Raw genomic sequence first — 20729 nt, 5'->3', positions numbered from 1 at the left:
GGGGCTGCCCCCTTCCCAATACAGAAAGCACATCTCTCCCCACCCTGGGCTGGCCCTGCTTTTCAGCCGGGCGGTGGGGCTGGGTCACAGTGAGTTCTGTGTTTCTGGGGCTTCAGTTTCCTCCCCTGTAAAATGGGCGGCAGGTAGACCAGGGGTTTGCTCTCTGAGGCCCCTCCTAGAGGGCTGCCGATGATCTCAGGGCAGGGGGTCAGCCAGAAGCGGGAGGAAGGGGGCTAGGAGGTGAGTGATCAGCAGCCTTGACCGGTTAGAGCAGTTAACTGCTTACCGGGCCCTCCCTGGTCCTTTGTTCCGGAGAGGGAGGAGCCTTGTGCTGGGAAGGTCCTGGATGGGGTTGAGTTTCCATCCCCACCCACTGAGACAACAATAAACTACCCCCCCCCCCCACACACACACACACACACACACACACGGCAGCAGGGGAAAGGGCTGCCCCATGTCTCACAACCAAAAGTGCTCTCTGGCTGGACTGGCTAGCCAAAAGCACACCATCTCCCAGCGGCTGGTACTGAAGCATAGGAAACTGAGGTGAGACTAAGGGAAGGACTTCCTGGTGTAAAGGGTGTTTTGTTGCTTATGGGTGGAGGAGGGAGCCTCACATCTCCCCTCTCACCTCACCCTCAGTGTAAACACAGGGCCCTGGCTTGTCAAAATGGAAGGAAGGTGGAGTGAGCAAGGATCTCCCCCACCAGAGATCCCTCTCACACACACCGGTAGGACAGACACCCTCTTGACTGCCATCCCTACGGAACCTGTTTGGCTGTGACAACAGCAGGACTGCAGGCTTAGGTTGGCTGTGAGCTGAACGTCCCAGCACAAATGGGAGCGAAGCAGGGCGATGACAAGCCCACAAGGCCATGGCCCAGGGTTCCTGGTGGCATTGTCTACTGCAAACGTCAAAGGGGACTTCTCAAGGATGGTAGGGCGTCACAGGAAAACCCAAGAATGTGGGCAGGACAGGAAGAAAGAGGAGGGACCCCAAATTCAAAAGAAACGGGGAGTCCATTAAGGTCCAGAGTGGGCAGCAGCCATCAGATGGGCCTGCCCGAGAAGCTTGGCCACCAAGTCCCTTGACCGCCCTGGGCCCTCACCTCACCCTCTGTAGATGAAGAGTACAAACCAGGTACAAACCCGAAAGGCTCCTGGCTATGATTCTGGCTCTTTCAGCCGTGATTGCGGGAGCTAGTGCCATCAGCGGGCAGGGGGCGGGCAGGGGGCAGCCAGCGGCCTGGGGAACATCCCGGGGCTGGTTGTCACAGCACCCTTGTGACCACAGCCTGCCCAGGAGCCAGGCCCCAGCCGTCTCTCCCAGCTGCCCCTGACGTGGACACCAAGTGGTAGGGATCCCAAGAAGAGAGCAGGTGGCTCCCCAACTGACGGGGAGGGTGGGAGGTCCGGACAAGTGAGGAGCAGATAAACTGAGGACCTCCTAAGGAAGGGGGGGGGGCGCTTCTTCTGAGCTGCGATTCTTTTTCTTTTCCTTTTCTTTTTTTTTTTTTAAGTTTATTTATTTCCATAATCTCTACACTCAGTGTAGGACTCAAACCCACCCACAACCCCAAGGTCAAGCGTCCTGCACGTTTCCGCCCCACCCTCCCCCAGTGAGCCAGCAGGGTGCCCTTGAGCTCTGATTCTTGGAGGCTTCCTGCAGGAGGGGAGCTGGGAGCGCAAACGGGGAGGGACGGGGCTGGTAGAAAGGACAGTCAGAGGAAGGCTGGAGCCTGGAGAGAACAGGCAGCCTGGGCAGAGGCAGGGGGCCCCCCAGGCTGCCCTGGGCTGGACTGGGTGGAGGGCAGGAGAGGATTCAAGAGGGATCCTGACAGCGTGCAGTGGTTGGGCTCGGAGCCGTGGGAGGCCCTGCAGCAGCGTGAGGAGGAGAGAGGGAAGGAGGCAGTTTGAGAGAAGCAGCTGTGCCCAGAGCCCTTCCAGTCGTCACCCTCAAGGCAACACCAGCCCCAACTAGAGGCAGACGCCAATCCAGGAAGGGCAGGTGGGTCCCGGGGCCCGCGGTGACTCCAGCCGCAGACGGGAGCCCCATGTTGTGGGGGTTAAAAGAGTCTAAACCCCCACTGCCCTGGATTCCACACCTGGCTCGGCCACTTGCTAATTTTGTGACCTTGGGCCAGTTATTTGGCCTCTCTGTAAAGTGCGGCGGACGACTACACCTAGCCCATCAGGACGTGGGGATCTAATGAGGCAAAGATGTCCAGCATCTAGAACAAGGCCTGGCTCACAGTAGGGAACACATAAACACTTGCTAGTATAACTGTTCCAGAGCATATCCCCAGCTTCCTCTCCCAGACAGCCCTGAGAGGCAGCCAGGGCAGGCCGTGTCAGCCCCAACTTCTAGCTGGGGAAACTGAGGCTTGGAGAGGCTACAAGTCCAGGGTTGTTGGGAGCATTAACAATGAAGTCCTCGCCAAGGCCCTGCACTGCTGAGCTTCCACGGCAAGATGAGACTAGGCTTGTCAGGTTGGGGGGGCAGGGAGGGGACGGCAGCCAGGCCTCTGACACCCTGTGTTCCCTGGGATCTCCCACCCAAGCCCCAGGCGGTCATGGAGGGCCTGTCACCTCATGGGCCCACTCAGTCCCTTCCCTCCTCTCTCGGGCCCCGCTCCTCCCCGAGGAAACCTTGGCTAATTGGCTCCACCCCTTTCTGATTCCCTCCTTATCTTGCCATCTTCTGTGTGAACCATCCGCAATTGGAGATGTGATCCGGCTGCACCCAGTGAGGCCCCGGGGGGGTGAGCGCAGAGCAGATGAGCCGCCACTGCCCGGGGAGGCCCCCATGCGGGCCCGCTGACTGTCCAGGAGCCTCCGCGCCCGACCTGTCCGCGCCGGGCCCTCTCACTGCCACTCCCCTGCTCTCCCAGGTGCAGGCCCTGGAGCAGCGCAACCAGCTGCTGGAGACCCGCTGGCGCTTCCTGCAAGGCCAGGACTCCGGCACCTTCGACCTCGGGCACCTCTATGAGGAGTACCAGGGCCGGCTGCAGGCGGAGCTGCTCAAAGTGAGCCAGGAGCGAGGACAGCTGGAGGCCAACCTGCTGCAGGTGCTCCAGAAGGTCGAGGAGTTTCGAATCAGGTAGGGTGAGCCCCAGTGAGGTTGTGGGCAGGGGCCGAGGGTGGGAAACGACCTGCACCCGGATGCAAGGCCCCGGGCACCCAAGCCAGAAAATGAGAAAACATCCTTAAAGAACATCTCTTGACTACAGACATGCTTACTGGGGACCTACTATGTGCCAGCCAGTATTCTAAATATGGGGAGGAGATGGCCGTGAACCCACAGCAACCCTCCCAAATAGTGCCCCTGGCAACCAAGTCAGTCTTGTGCTGACGGACAGCTAAGCCCTATGCTTGCCGGCCCTGGGCACCATTGCAGTCCCCGTGCCCTGTCCCCTCCTCCCGTGCCCATAAACACACTTGCTCTCGCCCACACATCCCACTGGCAATGGGAAATTGTCGCCAGCTAGAACAACAGATGTTTGGAAATTTGATCTTGAGTGGGCTGGAAAGGGAAGGCAGGGGGCAGAAGGGGGGGCGGTCTGTTGGAATAAAGAAGCAATCCCCTGGAGGTAATGCATGCCTGACGTCAGTGGTCGCCTTAAGATCTAGAGAGAAGAAAAACCACAGCCCCAGCCTGTGAGGTGCTCATAGACTGGAAGGGGTTCACGCCTGGCCTCCACTCCTCACTAGCTCTGTGACCTCGGGCAAGTGGCTCAACATCCAAACCTCAGTACCCCGCTGTGTGGAGTGGGAGTGATGATGCTGAACCATCCTGAGGCTGCCATGAGGAGGAAGTGGAGAGCTCAGCATGGTGCCTGGCCGCCATAAACGGCACCTCTTCTACCCCATAGAAGGCTAACAGTAGTCCTTGACGCGGGTGTGCTGAACTGAACTGGGCAGTGAGGAGAGGCAAACCAGGTGCTGGGGTCCCTCAGAGGACAGGTGACATCTCTGACCAGACAGCGGGCAGGGCTTCAAGGACAAGGAAGCCGAGACAGAGCAGAGAGACTGTGTCCCTGCGCTCCTTCCTCTGGTCTGGTGTCCTTTTGAGGAGGCCCTCGGCCTGGGTGAGGGAGGGTGGGATATGCCGGAACCCCTCCCCTCCCTTCCTCCAGCGCTTGGCCCAGCCCCAAGCCCTGCCAACCCAAGGTGAGGCCTGTGGTCTTGGGAGCAGCCAAGGGACTGGGGCAGCCTGTCAGGAGTCCAGTTCTGGGCCGTGGCCCAGCTTGCCCACCACCTCTCCTTAGGACCTCCCCTGCTCAGGCCATATTCAGAGATGGCCATGTGGCAAGTTCTCCCCACTCTGGGGGCTTCAATATCCTCATCTGTGGATCTATCTGGAACTTTCTGGCCAACAAGCATGATCTGCAGCCCTGGCTTGGGCTCCTCCTCGTGGCTGGGCCACTCCATGGCCGAGGGGCCCTCTCCCCCAGCCCGCCTTACCAGTTCCTACAGAAACCCACGGGGAACCTCACTGCCCGTTCCAAGCTGCCTAGCTTCAACATCTGACCATGATGAGGTTCTGGTGTTGGCACACCAGAATCGAAGAGTTGTTTCACTGATGTCTGGCAGCTCTTTGACTCTCAAAAAACCACAGAATGGCTGGATGGGGGACTGGGATCATCCTTTCGTGGGGAAGGAAACACAGGCCCAGAGAGGGCAGGGAGTTGTCCTCAGTCACACAGCCACGTGAGCTAAGCCCATCCGTAACCCCAGCCAGCTGCGGGAGGAGGCTGCTCCCATGAGCCCAGCCAGATCACGTCCATGGAGGCACTTTGTAACTGGAAGTTCTGTACAAACACTACTTGTTGTTTTAATCTGCTTCAGCCTCCTCAGTTGGCCTGCTGCCTGGTTTCCATCTGCGCCCTGAGCTTACTGTTTTGGCTCAGAGCCTCTCTTCCCCTCTCTGGGTAGGAAACCCACCAGGCTTGGGGGAGGTGAGGTTAGAGGGCTTCTAGATCCACAGGCCACAGACAGGGAAGCTGCAGCTTGGCTGTGTAGAGCCTGGGGGGCCCCAGGAGCCTGGAGACGCCAGGCCAAGCCCTGACAGGGAGGGGTGTGCCCTGCCTCTACAAGGCCGATGAGATCAGCTTCACTCCTAGAAATAAACAAGTGGGGGGGAGGGGGCGGGCGGGGTGGGTGTGACAAGCTGAAAAGGGCTGAGAATGGGTTTGGGAACTGGTGACTGGCAGACTGGCAGGGGATTGGGAGTGGAGTGGGGGAGATAGCATTTACCTAAGTCTCAATAATGACAGAGACTTCCAAAAGCTTTGATGTAGCCAGGACCCCAGGGATCAGCTAGCTAACCCTTATATTTACTAAGGATGAAGCAGAGGCCCCACAAGGGGAAATCATTTGCCCAAGGCCACGTAGCAAGTGACTCGGGGGTGCCATGTACTGTTGTGCAGGAGGTTTACTGCCCAAGAGCTTCTGGTTGAGGGGGTGAACTAGGGCTGAAATCCAGTGGAGTTGGTGAAATGGGAGGAGGGAAGGCTATACAAAAGGATTGGAAGGACAGTGAGGGGTAAGGAGGAGGTTTGACACCTCAGAGAACCCCCACTGGACAGCTATCTCCAAGGTCCTGCCCCCAAGCAGGCAGAACTCTGCTATCCAGATGGGAGGGGAGAAGGGGAGAGCCTTGACCACTGGGCTTACACAGGGAGGGCCAGCCAATGAGGGGCTTCTCAGCTTGGGGCTCTCTAGACCCCCACCCGCAGGGCAGGGAAGTCCTCAGAGGCCACCAAATTCCCAGTGGGAAGTCTGGGATGGAAGTGCAGAGAACCATCCGCTCTCTCTGCCATGAGGCTTCCCACGGTTTGTCTCCAGAAAGGCTAGAGGCCAAGGCAGAGGGAATGAGGGCCAGAGCCTGAGGTTAGATAGACCAGAGCTCAGGTAATAATAATAGCATTAGCCGGTGCCATGCACTCTTGTAAACACTCCGTGTATTAACTTATATAACCCTCGTGACATCACTATTGTCATGACTGAGGCACGCACAAGCAGCTTAGCCAAGGTCCCACAGCTAGTTAGCAAGGAGCCGGGACCCAAACCCAAGTAGTGGGGCTCTGGAGCCCACTTGCACAGAAAAGGGCGCAAGGAAAGCTTCCTGGGCATATTTTTGGCTCTGGTAGGCCCCAGACTGCAGACCAGTCCCCCTGGCCCACCCTCCACCCCACGCCCGTGACCCTCATCCTGAAAGGCCCTTGCAGACTCTGGGAAGCCAAGGCAGCAGCCGGGAGTCCGTGCGCTAAGCACACTGAGTCTCAGAGACCCAGTGCCCGGTGGGCTCTTAGCTGGGGCCTGCTCCCCTCAGCTTCTCAGGTAAAGGCTGGTGGAAAGCAAGGCCTGAGTGGTGGCAGGTCCAGCCAGCTGACGTGGGCGAAGGGTGACGCTGCCCCTGCCATGAGGTCAGGGAACGGGGCGGGCAGGCGACTGTAATTAGAGCCGCCAGTGATTCAGGCATTCCCTAGAAGCCACAGAATCCCCACATGCAGGGAGGCAGGCAGGGCTGAGGGCAAGAAGTCTGCGCTGGTAGACACCCGCCCTGGGGAGGGCCAAGACAGAGGTTTGATTAGAGCAAGGGGTTAAGGTCAGAGACCCAGAGATGCCATCTCTCGTCCAACAGTGTCCTTGTTCCAAACACAAGGTGGAGTAGAGAAAGGAGGAAGCAAAGCTAAGAGAGGGAACCCACCTTTGTGGAGTATCGACTATGCACCTCTGTCACTGTACCGGGGGTGGGCTTGGTCCGAGCCCCGCACGTGCACACACACACCCCTAATAGACGGACGAGCTGAGGAAAGGGGAGTGCAGTTACCTGCCCAAGAACACACTGTGGGTCTATCTGACTGCAAGGTCCACACTCTCGCCTCGGGAGGGAACATGATGGAATGGTGTCCTACCAGCTAGCAATGCAGAGGGGAGGCGGGGAGGTGGGAGAGGATGGGCCATGAGCAGACAGCTCAGAGCAGACTCGACCAAAGACACAGCTTGTAGGAAATGGAGATTCTTGGGGGAGGAGATAAGGAAAAGATGAAAGAACAAAGTTAGGGTGACAGGGCTGCGCAATCAGGAGAGGCTTCCTGGAGGAGGTGGATATGAGGAAGAGCCAGGAAGGGGACAGATGAGCCCTGGGAGAGAACGGGCTGATCATCCAGAAAGAGTGAGAGAATGGTGTCATGGGCTTAGAAGGGATGTGTCATAGATGAGGGGCTGCATCCACCCGAGGCAAAGGCCACTTTTTTTCTAATTGGCACAAGGCACCAAATGGGACAGCAGAGGCCCTGAGCCCGACTCCAGGAGGGATAATCATACCCCAAGCTCCTGCCACCTGCAGCTGAGCAGCCTCTCTCTCTCTTTCTTTCTCTGCCGCTGCCTCGCTCCCTCCCCCCCTCCCAGGTATGAGGAGGAGATCTCCAAGCGCACAGACATGGAGTTCACCTTCGTCCAGCTGAAGAAGGTAGCCCGCCCAGCCTGCCCCAGGGGCTTCTTCCTCATGGACCCTCTGCCCTCGTTCCCTCAGGCTCCCCAAGCAAAGCCCTCAGAGGCTTGAGTCCCGGGACCACAGACAGACATGGGTACCTGTCCTCACCCTGCTGCTTCTCCCGGGCACTGAGCCAGGGCTCCCTTGGGAGTCACCCCATCTCCGTCAGGAAGATGAGCACCCCAATCCCGCCCTGAGACCCCCCCCGCCCCTGGCACTCACCACTGCTCCCACCCCCAGGACCTGGATGCAGAGTGTCTTCGTCGGACCGAACTGGAAACCAAGTTAAAAGGCTTGCAGAGCTTCGTGGAGCTGATGAAAAACATCTATGAGCAGGTGAGAAAATGAGACCAGTGTCCCACTAAGTGAAGAGCTGACTTGTCCCCAGGTAAGGGATGCAGGGGAAGGAAGGGTGTCCAGTGAGGCATGGAAACTTCGGCAGTCATTACAGACATAACACAGACATAGCAATCTCCCAACCCCTTCCCGCGCTGCAGTCAATAACAATACGTCCCCTCATCCCTCCATTCATGGAGCACCGGCAAGTTCCCAAGAGGCCTCGCGCTCAAGGAGGACCTGTTTCTTTGAGTGTGCTGGAGTGTGGAGGGCGTGTCGGGGGCCGGTGCATCCAGGCAAGGGTTGGCAAGTGGCCTGAGAGACCGGGAACCAGGGGGCCTTGAACAGCTATTCTTATTGAACTCATCTCTCCCCATACCTGCAGCCTAAATGGCAGGCCCCCACAGGCCTAGCTCGGACACACATGCCCGTGGCCCTCCCCTGTTTGGCAGGGGAGAACGGTGGTCAGACTGAGAAGACCTGTGGTCAGATTCTTGAGTTCCCAGACAATGCTAGCTTCTGCCAGAACAAAAAAAGGACCCGGTAAATGCAGACAGAGGAGCCTCTGGATCCCTTTCTGATTGTGTGTCCCTAAGTCCTTGCCTGAGCCTAGGGTGACCATGAGCCCACAAGGCCTTAGCCCACGGCCAGGTCCCCAGATGGGCCCTGATGCTGACTGCGGACGCTCCCCTCCCCTCCACTCTGCCCCCGGGCACCACATCCCCTGTTTCGGGAGTCAGGAGCTGGAGGGGCCATGCTGCAGTTGAGCTAGAAGCAGGCCGAGCCACTGTGGGGACGGCAGGGCTTGGCAGTCTGTGTGCCACAAACCACTGGTGCCAAACTATGGCAGTGCGGCCAGGATCAGAGCAGGGATCAAAGTCATCACAGCCATCAAAAAGTTCTGCTAAAATGGGGGCGCCTGGGTGGCTTGGTCGGTGAAGGTTAAGCATCTGACTCTTGGTTTCGGCTCAGGTCATGATCTCAAGGTCGTAGGATCAAGCCCCTTCTTGGCTCCGTGCTCAGCAGGGAGCCTCTTGAGATTCTCTCCCTCCCTTTTACTCTGCCCCTCCCCCTGCTCTCTCTCTTTCTCTCTCAAATAAATAAATCTTTTAAAAAAATAAAAATGAAATGAAATGAAGAGTTCTGCTAAAGTGGCCCTAGGGGTTGCTGACCACAGCTTGGCGGCCTCGTCCTGTGGAGAGGGGGATTGGGCCTCATAGCTGTATATGGGCCACACTGCTTTCCAGCAGGCTCGGCCCCCAGCGGGGGCTTCCGTGGGCCTGAGACCTGTTTGTGGCCATGGGAGGTGGTCTGGCGGAGAGAACAGCACAACCCTGGAGAGCAGCAGGAAGGTAGCCCTTCCAGGGGGCCCAGGACCTCCACCGCCCTAAGAAGCTTCCCACACCCGGCCAAGCCCTCTGGGACTGAGCAGGGCACCGGGCCCGCTGACCGGCCTGAGAAGTGGGCTAGGAGTTCCCCTGCCCACACTCCCTGTGGAGCCAGGCAGACAGCCCCAGGGCCAATGTTTCAGAATCTGCACTGGGCTCTGTGCATCTCGGCAAGCCCAGAGCCCAAGCTCCCAGCCAGGACAGAGGCCCAGCCGGCATGGAGACTTAACTGGAGGTAGGCCAAGCATAGCCAGCGATAGGCCTGGGCATTGCTGGAGTGCCCCCCACAAAACTCTGTGGCCCCTGCTCCATCTGGATTTAGCAGCCCTTGGACCCCAATCCTTGCTCTAACTTCTTTTCCGTTTCTGCGACTTTGAGCTAGTTATTTCTCCTCTCTTTGCCTCAGTTTCCTCATCAGTAAAATGGGGAGAGTCGTAATACCAGGCTCATCAGGTTCTGCTGATGACTAAATCCGTTCATCCGGGTAACAAATGTTTATTGCTCCCCTGCTGGGTGCCTGGCACTGATACAGCAGTGAGTGTGACGGGCAAAGTCCATGTTCTCAGGGGCTGCCACTGAGCTAAAAGGGGAGACAGGTAATAAGCAAGTCAACAAACATCTCAGCAAGATCATCTGGGAGGGTGAAAAGGGCCGGGCTGCACAGAACCCGATGATGTGGTAGTGCTAGAGGGGAGGGGAAAGTCAAGGTCAGGGGGCGTCTCAGAGGAGGTACAAGAGAGGGAAGGCCCAGCCTGGGGAGGGCCAGCCCAGTGAAGAGCTGAGAGGGCTTCAGGCAGAAGGAGGGTCAAGCATCAAGGGCAGGAGTGAGTCTGGTGACAAAGGGGGGAAGGAAGAGCTCTGGCCGGGGTCAGCTTACAGAGGGCCCTGGGCCCCGAGTCGGGGTTTGGATCTTATTCTAAGTGTGATGGGCAGCTCCTGGGGGCACGGGGGTGGGGGTGGTACAGAGAGGGTAAAGGTATGGCTTGTGCTGTCATGGCAGCGCTGCGGAGAAACGGGACCGCTGTGGACGTGGGGTTGTTCGGTGCATGGCGCAGGGATGATTACTCTGGGGGCAGCGAGGCGCCAAGTTGGTGTCGGGTCGTAAGGTTTGCGTCTCTCTTCAGGCACTGCTGCAGGCTGAGAAGGCAGCCCTGATCCTATGCTAAAAAGATTCCCCACACCAGTGGGTCTCTAAGCTGGCAGTAAGAGAAATACAAAGTGAGCCACACATGTAATTGTTTTTTCTAGTTGCCACATTTTAAAAAAAGAAACAGAAAAAATTCATTTTAATAACGCAATTTACTCAGCCCAATATATCCAAATGTGATTAGTCAGCAGGTAATCAATTTAAAAAAATTTTTTTAAGATTTTATTTATTTATTTGAGAGAGAGGATAAGCGGAGGGGAGAGGGAGAAGCAGGCTTCCCGCTGAGCAGGGAGCCCGATGCGGGGCTCGATCCCAGGACCCTGAGATCATGACCTGAGCCGAAGGCAGATGCTTAACAAACTAAGCCACCCAGGCGCCCAGTACAAAAAATTAATAGGCTGTCTTACAATCTTTTTCTCATGCCAAGTCTTCAAAATCAGTGTGCATTTTACACCTACAGCTCATCTCAATTCAGACTTACCACCGGTCAAGTGCCCGTGGCCTCATATGGCTCGCGCCTACCACATGGGACCAAGCAGTCTCAGCAAAGGAAGGTGCCAGCCATGGCTACCTCAGGTGAAAGAAAAACATGGCAGGACGTGAGTAGCCCCAGGAGGGCTGGACAATCTAGTTTCGACTCTGGAGCAGATACCAGGTCAGAAAAGCATGGCTGTGGAGGCCCACCTCGGCATTTCAGAAAACAGCCCTTTTCTCTTGCACACACACACGTGCGCGCACGCTCGCACACGCACGCACACACACACGGCCAGGATAAATTCTCAGAAGCCAATGGCCATGGGCTGCTCAGGGCCTCACGTATACACCGCAGCCTCCCGGGTAACCCCTCTGCCCCTCACCTCCAGGGACACAAGCCAGTGAGAGGACCCAGGGGCTCACACTTCCCCTCAGCTTCCAAGGTACACGCCAGCTCCCAGGTGCTTTTGGGGCCTGGCTGCATCCAGCCAGAATGCCACCTGCCCCACCCATCAGCTCTCGTTCCAGGGAGATCAGCTGTGCAATCTCCCAACAACCCCCCGCAGCTGGGCGCACCTCACAGAATGCCCTTCCCTGCAGAGGGAGCCTAGTGTGTCTGAGCTGCTTTGGCGCCTGCCTTCGTACTGCCAGGGAGGCTGCTCGGCCCCTGGACCCTTCACCCCAGCTTCAACAATAGTATCCTTAGCTACTATCTATTGAGCACCTACTATACCCCAGGCACTGTGTGAAATGCTTTCCAGGTGTAATCTCATTTACTCCTCACAGCAACCCTATAAAGGTAGGGATCATGATTAGGGGAGCACAAACTTTAGAGCAGCTTGGATTTGGATCCTGGCTCAGTCATTGTGTGAACTCTAACACGTTCTTCTATCTCTCTATATCTCAATTTCCCCATCTGTAAAATGGGGAAAATGATAGAGCCTAGCTCACTGGCCTGTCGTGAGGATCTATTTTGTTAATATATCCTAAAGCAGGGAGAACAGTATCTGGTACATGGTAAGTATTAATAAATGTTAGCTGGTTTCAATTTGATAATCATACCCGTTTTACAGATGAGAAAACAGAGGCTCCAAGAGGTTTAAGACCTGGCCAGGGTTACACAGCTACTAAGAAGGGGTAGTATTCACCTCCTGGTGCCATTAAGCACTACATTTTATGGAGCAGCTCTAAATTACCCCTCAGGGTCACCGCCTCCCCTGACCTGGAGACCCCACAAAGAGGGTGGTCCCACCCGCGGCTGTCTCCTCAGGCTCAGGCTCTGAAGAGAAGATTTAAACTTCACCTTGGCTCAATTCTTGCCAACCTGGAGGGCCCATCCCTTGGTAGCAGCACACAAGCCAGCATTGTTATACCCTCTGCGGCCCAGCAGGGGCCGGCGTGCCTGAACAGGCCTACGGATGTTCTAAACCCTCCGTTTCCTACTCCTGTTTACCAAGCTCACGCTGACCCTGCCTCCTTCCGGAAAGGATCCGAGGCTGCTCCATCGGCTCTGTTTGGCCAATCCCTTCTCCCTCCTAGGGGAAACCCTACTCCAGTGCATTCTGACAATGCCCTGGCCTTTTCCTGGCCCATAACAAATGCCAACTCAGGCCTGGGCTAAAGGGCTTTCTCTGGAACTCTCTATGCCCACTGACCCCACCCCCACCCCCATAACATGTTGACCAAGGAGGCCTCAAGGCTGCATTCCTGAAACCGTCCACAGCCAAGGCCTGCCTGGGATCCTGGTTCCATGTGGGAAATGTCAGTCTCTAAGCGTGATCCGAGCAGCAGAGGTGGGACATGAGTCTGTAGGTACCATCGACCTTATTCTGCCAAGGGGTCGGGCCTTCCCCTGCTTTTGCCCAGAGATGTTTGCTAAGTTCTTTTGAAGATCAACCAAAATCCTTCATCAGGAGTCCTTAAGGGGCAGTTGGCCACTAGGCTCAGGGTCCTGTCAGCTCCGGGATGGAAACAGGTTGCCCCCAGCAGGTCTTTGCCTTAAGCTTCCTTTTGCAGGAGCCGATCCTTGTCACCAGGGATGCAGGTGGGCAGGGTCAGGCAGCTAGCAGACAGGGGAGGGGCGGCCTTCCTCAGCAGGCCTCCGCAGCCGCCCCTGGGGCTCTAGCTGACCCAGCCCACCCCACAGGGTACAAGCTGTGGGTCAGACCACCAGCCTTGGCCGCTACAGACTCCAGAGGCTCAACCAACCACAGCCACTCTGTGCATAAAGCCAGACCGAGGGTCAGGAGGGGGCCCAAAGTTAGCACCCAAGGGCAGAATGCGGTCATGAGACAAAAACTGAACCTGGATCTGAGCAGGCCTCAGCCCCAGCTGCCAGGTTTCAGGACATGCACAGAGCAGAAGAACAGGTTCCACACCAGCACACGGTGCGGCCAGTAAGGTCCAGACTGTGAGCAGTGCTACAAGCAACCCAGTGTTTTCAGTACAAAAAATAGCAAAGAAGAGAGAGAAGGAGAGAGAGAGAGAGAGAGAGAGATGGAGGCATAGCTGTAGAATAAGAGAGTTAGAGACATATGGACCGATTGCAAAATAGGGATCTTCTTTGGATCCTGATTCAAACAAACAAACAAAAGAAAAACCACATACATATATGGTCTGTATAAATACACACACATATATGAAGCAATCAGAAAAATGGGAACACTGACCAAAACTTGCTGACTGAAGTACTTAAGTAAGGGTCAGGGTGAACTGTGAATACCAGTAGGAGTAATTGTGTGCCCCACACCCTCCCTCCCCCAGGTGAGCCCCACCCCTGCCTCCCAGGGTGCCTGGCCCCCTCCCTGCCACCTGACTCACTCTACCAGTACAGTGCTGGCCACAGCCCCTCGCTCCTCCTTCCCGCACCAGCCCGGCCCAGGCCTGGGTGGTTTGGCACCTCCAGGGGCAGCAGCCCAGGGACTGAAAGGTGACACCTGCAGCCCCTTAGGAAGACCCTTGTCCCCACCTGCCTCTCTACACACCCCTGAGCGTTCAGGCCCAAAAGCTGGAGCTAGGAAGACAGACCCAGCTTCCGGCTCCTGTCTCTGCCCCTCTAGGGGAGCTTGACGGGAGCAGCAAGGGCTCTGGGGGCCTGCTCTGCGCCCACGGCTGTCTCCATAACCCCTCCGTGCCGCCGCGTCTTTCCTCTCTGTAACCTGGGGCTAGAGGTCATGCGGGCCTGGCGAGGAGCCTGGCCTGTAATGAGTCCCCCGGGGAAAATGAGAAGTTTACCACTTCCAGGGCTCTCTGAGGATGCGGGCTGGCATTTTCTAAGCAGAGAGAAGGACAGAGAGGAGGAGGAAAGAGGGATCCTAAAGGATGGGGAGAAGATGAAAATATTGAGGCCAAATTGCCTTGTTGCAGGCGAGCTGGTCAGCCAGATGGAGAGGGGCAACGAGCCTCCAGGGTGACCCTGAACTCGCCTTGGCCTCTGCACCTGGCAGGGGAGCAGGGAGTACAGCCCCACTCCTGCCCCTCATCACTCATGGGCCCCCACTACAATATGCAAACTGAGCTGCTCACTTCCGGATGCGGGGGAACCCAGAGAGGACAGTGGCTCCCCAGGCCCTCAGGGAGCTCCCATCCAGAGGGGGAGACCGAGCTGCACACCACTGAGCCATAATGGAGCAGAGGGGCCAGACATCCTGGGCCTTTGCCACACCAGCCAGGAGGAAAGTGTCCCGCCCTGGGAGAGGTGGGGACACTGAAGAGAAATAAATAGGCTTGTAGTGAGCCTCTGGAAGCAGGAGCCCCTCACTTCCCTCTCCCCTCCACCCAGAGAGGGAGGCCAAGCTGTGGATGAGCAGGGGTGGCCAACTGCTTCCTGAGAGTCAGAGCTGAGGGCGCATGGCAGGGAGGCCTTATCATTGGGTCATCTCTCTGGGACACAGGGCCACTCCCCCTGGGGACACAGGGACCATGGCTGGCTGAGGGTCTGGTGCCCCCCCACCAGCCCTGAGCCCCCACGTCTGTGCCTGGCCAGGAGCTGAAGGACCTGGCAGCCCAAGTGAAGGATGTGTCGGTGACCGTGGGCATGGACAGCCGCTGCCACATCGACCTGAGCGGCATCGTGGAGGAGGTGAAGGTCCAGTATGACGCCATTGCGGCTCGCAGCCTGGAGGAAGCCGAGGCCTACTCCCGGAGACAGGTTCGGGGCTGACCGAGCGGGGCTGACCAAGGGGGCAGGAGGCTGCCAGCCCAGGAGGCGCCGCCCCAGGGAAGGCTGAAGTCACCTTCAGCTCTGAGCACTGAGAGTCTGTGAAAGGGCAGTGGGGAGCATGGGGCGACGGAGAATGTGAGAGCCCAGCACTGCGGGGGACAAGGGGCCATACGGTGGGGGAAAGGCCAAGGTCTGCGCCCTCCAGGAGCTCACAGCGGTGCCACCACCTAGTAACACCAGGCCAGGGGTGGGCTCAGCCAGAGCTGGGCATGGTGGGCATCAGAGGGCGAGGTTGGCCTGCGAGTGTAGGGCTTCAGAGGAAGAGGAGGGGCTGGGAGGTGAGAGAAAAAAGGAGCAGCAAGGGGCGAGGGGCGAGGGGCAAGGGTGCTGGGAGGGACCCAGTGAACTGTCCCTCACTGTCACCTCCTGCACGTCCTCCAGCTGGAGGAGCGGGCTGCCTGCTCAGCTGAGTTTGGGAACAGCCTCCAGAGCAGCCGCAGCGAGATCACTGACCTCAACGTGCGCATCCAGAAGCTTCGATCCCAGATCCTCTCCATCAAGAGTCATGTGAGTATCTGGAGGACCCACCTGGGGGTGAGGCAGAGAGGAGCGCAAGGGCACACTCTCTCTGTCTCTGTCTCTCTCTCTCTCTCTCACACACACACACACACACACTTACATGCAAGACCCTGCGCAGGTCTGTGCCTCAGTTTCCTCTCCTGTCCTCCTAAGATGGCTGTGAGGACCACATGAGCGTCACAGGTGAAGGTGGTCTGTAAACTGGCCAGGGCTGTGGGAACAATACAGAGCCCCACCACCACAAACCACCAGAGCCCACCTCCTCCCTCCCAGGCCTCGGGCCAACAGTACCGAGAAGGGGCTGGAAGCCTAAGCCCATCTTCCAGCCAGCGCTTTGGAGGAGGTGCCGCCCTGTCAGAACAGCTGGGACAGGCTCCTCTGGGTGCTGTGCATCTTCCCTCTTTCATGGCCTCTGGAAGGGGTCTCCTTAGGTCTAACTGAACTCCCTCCTGCTGCAAGGCGACCCCCTGCCACACCCAAGAACACTGTTGCTCAGCCCTCCCTGCCCTGCACACCCCCACGGAGGGCAGAGGCCGGCTCCTGGCCCACTCTCTTCTTCCCCCCCAGTGCTCATGGAACCCCTTCCCTCTGCAGTGCCTGAAGCTGGACGAGAACGTCAAGGCGGCAGAGGAGCAGGGGGAGCTGGCCTTCCAGGACGCCAAAGCCAAGCTGGCCCAGCTGGAGGCCGCCCTGAACCAGGCCAAGCAGGACATGGCCCGGCAGCTACGCGAGTACCAGGAGCTCATGAACGTCAAGCTGGCCCTGGACATCGAGATCGCCACCTACCGCAAGCTGGTGGAGGGCGAGGAGAGCCGGTGAGGGCTGGGGCCAGCGGGGTGGGGCTGCGGGAAGGCAGGACCGGAGGGCCAGCCCCACACAAAGCCAGCCTCCACCTCCAGCAGGATACCGTGAGCCAGGAGGACCTCGGATCATGTCCGGCCTCAGCCACTTACAAACTGGGACCTTGGCCCATTCATTAAATCCTCAGTTTTGCTATCTGGAAAATGGGCTGATCAAAACACAGCCTATGGTGGGGAGGACTGATACTATTCTGCACGCAAATATCTGTCACAATTGAGTGCTCTGTAAATGTGAGCCATTTGCCCAGGGAAGAAGAAACAGAGGCCCAGAGAGGACAAACTGGCTAGCCAAAGTCACACAGCAGGGCAGCCCGGGGCTGGGAATAACAACCAAGAACTGCCCTCCACCTGCCATTCCCCAGGGCCCCCAGGCCCAGCGGGGGCTTGAGCCACAGGCCCCCTTCAAATGCCCCCATTTCTGTCCTCCCCCAGAATGGACTTGCCTTCAGCCGCCATGGTCAGCGTGGTGCAGTCCACGTCCAGAACCGGTGAGTCTACTTCCCTAGAAACCCATGGCGAGGAAGGGGACATGGTGCGGGCAATCATGACCCTAAAGGCGTCATTTTAAGTGGCCCCCCAACCTCCAGCCCCTTCCCTGCCCCACCCCTTATGTTCCCTGTAGCTGCCTCCAAGTCTAGCCTTTCGAGAGCCCCCTCCCGGAAAAAGAAGAACAGAAAAGGCCCTGTGATCAAAATCACCGAAATGTCTGAGAAGTTCCTGTCGCAGGAGTCAGAGGTCTCAGAATAAGGCAGCTGGAGCCCAGGAGCCTAGGTCGTCCCCCTGCAGCTGGAGGGACTTCAGCTAGACTCAAGCAAGCAGCTTGGAACCTCTGGGTTGGGCGGGGAGGCAAACCTGATCCTGAACTGAAAGGGGGAGGGTTCAAAACCGGGACAGCTTTTCTCTGGGTGGCTGGGGGTAGTACAGGGCTGTCACCAGCTACTAAGAATCATGCGGCTCCATCTCAATACCTCAGTCCTACCCTTCTAACCTTCTTGCCAGAGGTCCGACTGGGTAAACTGGAACTGGGGGTCAGTTTTCTCTCCACCTCCTTTCTCTTCTGAGGCTCCTCCCCAAACAGAGGGCTCCCACCAAGGAACCTTTGACTTTGACCCTTTTCGCCCAACCCTTGCCCTAAATTCACTTACCAAGCCCTACCTTGCCTCTGCCTCAGGACCGAGGCTGGTGCCTTCGCTCACCCGGCCCCAGCCAGCCATGGATCCAGGGCTGAGGAGGACTGCCTGGGCACCCTCCCCCTATCTGGAGCTCCTGGGGAGACTGAGTGCTGAGCACCCCTGGGTTTCCTGCACAACCTGGGCACCTCCAGAGACCTGACAGTATTAGGGAGTAAAGGGAGGAAGCTCCCCGGGTGTGTGGGACCTGAGCATGGACCCCTGAGGTCAGCCCAGACACCTGTGCCACTTCCGTCCTCCTGTGGGGCCCTCATAGAGGGCCAGTCAGAATTGGACAGGCTGCACAGCCAGCTCCTGGCTCCTTCTCCAGAAGCTATTCTTGCCATGACAAACCCCCTGTGAGAGGGAGGCTAGAGAGCAGCCTGAGACTAGGCAGGGGAATTTGGCCCTCCCTTCTCCTCCCTGCCATCCTGGGGTTCACCACCCTGCCCAGGATCCGAGCTCTCTGCCCCCCACCCTCCACACCCCCCTCCCCACACCTAGGTGTTTCCCAAGCCTGAAACCTGGCTTTGGTAGACCAGGCCCTGGAGACCCCTAGCCCCGCCCCCAGCACCAAACCCTGGGCCATTTCCCATGAATCCCACCTCTCAGGGTCCCTGCTCTCTCCATCAGGCCAAACAGCCCGGCCCTCCCCTCCATCCTTCCTTGCATTTCCTGAGGAGCCCAGGAACACCCTGCACCTGTGAGGTTAGAGCTCTTTCTTTTCTTCCCCTTCTGCCCCCTCTCCCCACCACACCCACTCCCCTGCCTCCCAAGCAGGGGCCATGAAGAAGGCACAGTCCAGGCAGGTCTGGGAGTTTCTGAGCCCTTCCGGTTGGGCTGGGGAGCCCCAGTGACAACCAAAAAGGAATTCTGCCTCCAAAGAGAAGATTTGGTGCTGGGAGGAGCGTTCCTCTTTCCTTGTCTTGGCTCTCACCTTTGGGGCTTGCAGGGGGATCCTGGCAGCTCCAGCCGCCCACTCCACCACCCACCCTCTTTCATTCCCTCCCTGCTCCCTCCCTGCTCCCTCCCTGCTCCCTCCCTGCCCCTTGCCTCACTCCTGGGCTAGCCCCAGTCTTCCATTCCTTCATCTCACTTTCCAGGACATCCTTCCCGTAGGCCTTGGCCCCAGCAAGACCTCAAGGTCCTCCGTGCCTGTAGGGGGCGCTGAAGGGCTAATGACGCTCAGGCTGGAGGGAACTCGGACTTACACTCATCCCGGAAGTCTCAAAAAGGGCGCTGATTGCTGCTCTTTCTCTGCCTATTTATTGGTTTCCAAGGGAGCAAATCCTCAGTGGGGATACAAGATATATAAAGTATATGTATTATTTTTCGTAACTTATGTGGCTTTTAACTTATTGCTTCCCTTCCTGTTTCTGCCTAATCAGTGCTGTATTTACTCTCTGGGTAGACAACACATATCCCAGCCATTCCACCTGGCTGGCTGTCTTGGGGCAATGCCCCCCTTCTCCCTGCCAGGGGATGAATAAAGTGCTGAGATTTGTCCGTGGATAAAGCTGTGTGTTTTTGTCTCTCCTCTCAGGATTGGTCAGTCACTGGTCAAACAGGTTGACCACAGAACTTTGGGGATTCTCCAGTTATGGGGGAAGGGGCCCAAGGACTTAATTATACTTTCAGACCAATGCAACTTGGACACAAAAAGGTCTCCTGCCCCACCAGCCTATAAGGAGATTTTCCCAGTGTGGACCTATGTTTCCAGCACTTCCTGACATGTCCAGGCACCACGTGGCCGCTTTGGCAAGCACAGACATGGGGGATTCCCCACCTGGTGGCAGGTTCCTTCTCAAACCACTTTTGCTGAACCGTGGGGGTTGGCACAGCCCAGAATATATTCTGATGGGTACAGGTCTAATCCTGCCAAACCAAATTCTAGATCAACAAACAAGGACTGAGGATCTTCTCAAACCCAGCCCTGCACTAAGACACTTACAACTGTACCCCACCCCTCTGCCTCAAGAAGCCCACAGTCAAGTTGAGAGATAAGCCATCTACCTAAGATAGCCGCCCCAATCTTCCTAACCAAGGGAGAAGTTCAGGGAAGAGAACGGCTTGTTCAGGAAACCAGAGAATCAGCACAGGCCTCTTGGAGGAAGTGGGCTTTAAGTGAGCACCAAGGAGCTAGCTAGCCTGAAGAAAGAGCCAGTGTCTCAATGACAGGAAGCTTGGGAGCAAAGAAGGGACTTTGAAGCATTGGTGTCCTGACTCACCCACTCACTGAGACCTCAGACAAACGGAGTCTCAGTGTATTCCTCTGCCAAATGGAGCATAGACCTTCCCTACCTATCTGATAGGGTGTTCGAGAATCTGATGAAATAGCTGTGTTCATTCCTATCAGGAATACCACACCTCCCATTTCCAGCACTCTGAACTGTAACAAGTGTAAAGGATTATTGGTAATATCGCTACCTTTATGATAGGCACATGTTGTGGATCAAAGACAACCCACTAGTTTGGATACCAAATACAGGCAAGTTGGGCCTCGGGCTGGCTCTCTCAGGACACAGTACAGCCAGGCCCTGGGTCTGGAAGTTCTGAGACTTCTGCTCAGAGTTTGTCCATTCTTCTGAGGCCCCTGCAGGATGGGCCCTGCTCTCAAAACTCAGGAGAAACTTATGGAAAATCCACATTCCCCTCCAGGAGAGGCTTGGAACTGAGACCAACTCTCTACTTATTTTTTTTCTGTGGATTTCTGACTTATGAATTTCTTGAATACTAATCTGAATCTGAATCTCATAGCCAAAAAATATAACGTATTTGTTATTTCCTTCCTTCCACTTTCTTTGAATTTATTTTTTTTAAGATTTTATTTATTTGAGAGAGAGAGAGAGCAAGAGCGGGGGGTGCGGAGAGGCAGAGGGAGAAGAAGAAGCAGACCCCCCGCTGAGCACGGAGCCTGATGCGGGGCTCAATCCCAGGACGCTGGGGTCATGACCTGAGCTGAAGGCAGACACTTAACCAACTGAGCCATCCAGGTGCCCCCTGAATTTATTATTTTTATCATTTTCCAGCTTCCTGAGTTGAATGCTTTAATTTTCCGTCTTTCTTCTTTTTCAATATAAGATTCTCAGAAGACCATAAATTTCCTTTTAAGA

At 56.9% G+C, this 20729-nt stretch overlaps 1 protein-coding gene across 7 annotated transcripts in view; it reads left to right on the top strand.

Moving 5' to 3' along the window:
• KRT80 (keratin 80) overlaps positions 1-19132 on the top strand; it is a 28266-nt gene extending 9134 nt beyond the window's left edge. For 3 of the 7 annotated variants that reach the window (XM_088026084.1, XM_088026083.1, XM_088026078.1), the window contains 8 exons: positions 2892-3100; positions 7417-7477; positions 7742-7837; positions 14832-14996; positions 15450-15575; positions 16182-16402; positions 16880-16935; positions 17070-19132. In XM_088026084.1, coding sequence (XP_087882210.1) covers positions 2892-3100; positions 7417-7477; positions 7742-7837; positions 14832-14996; positions 15450-15575; positions 16182-16402; positions 16880-16935; positions 17070-17194 — 1059 coding nt within the window. In that variant the 3' untranslated portion in view covers positions 17195-19132. Of the gene's footprint in view, positions 1-2891; positions 3101-7416; positions 7478-7741; positions 7838-14831; positions 14997-15449; positions 15576-16181; positions 16403-16879; positions 16936-17034 lie in introns of all 7 variants that reach the window. The other 4 variants (XM_088026080.1, XM_088026081.1, XM_088026079.1 and 1 more) reach the window with 4 other exon arrangements.
• The last annotated feature ends 1597 nt before the right edge of the window (positions 19133-20729 follow it).

Source organism: Eumetopias jubatus, unplaced genomic scaffold (genome assembly GCF_037043125.1).
Source record: "Eumetopias jubatus isolate StellerSeaLion01/CBP00866 unplaced genomic scaffold, mEumJub1_p1.0 scaffold_8, whole genome shotgun sequence".
Taxonomy (NCBI): Eukaryota; Metazoa; Chordata; class Mammalia; order Carnivora; family Otariidae; genus Eumetopias; species Eumetopias jubatus.
This window is presented reverse-complemented; position numbering and strand designations above follow the sequence as displayed.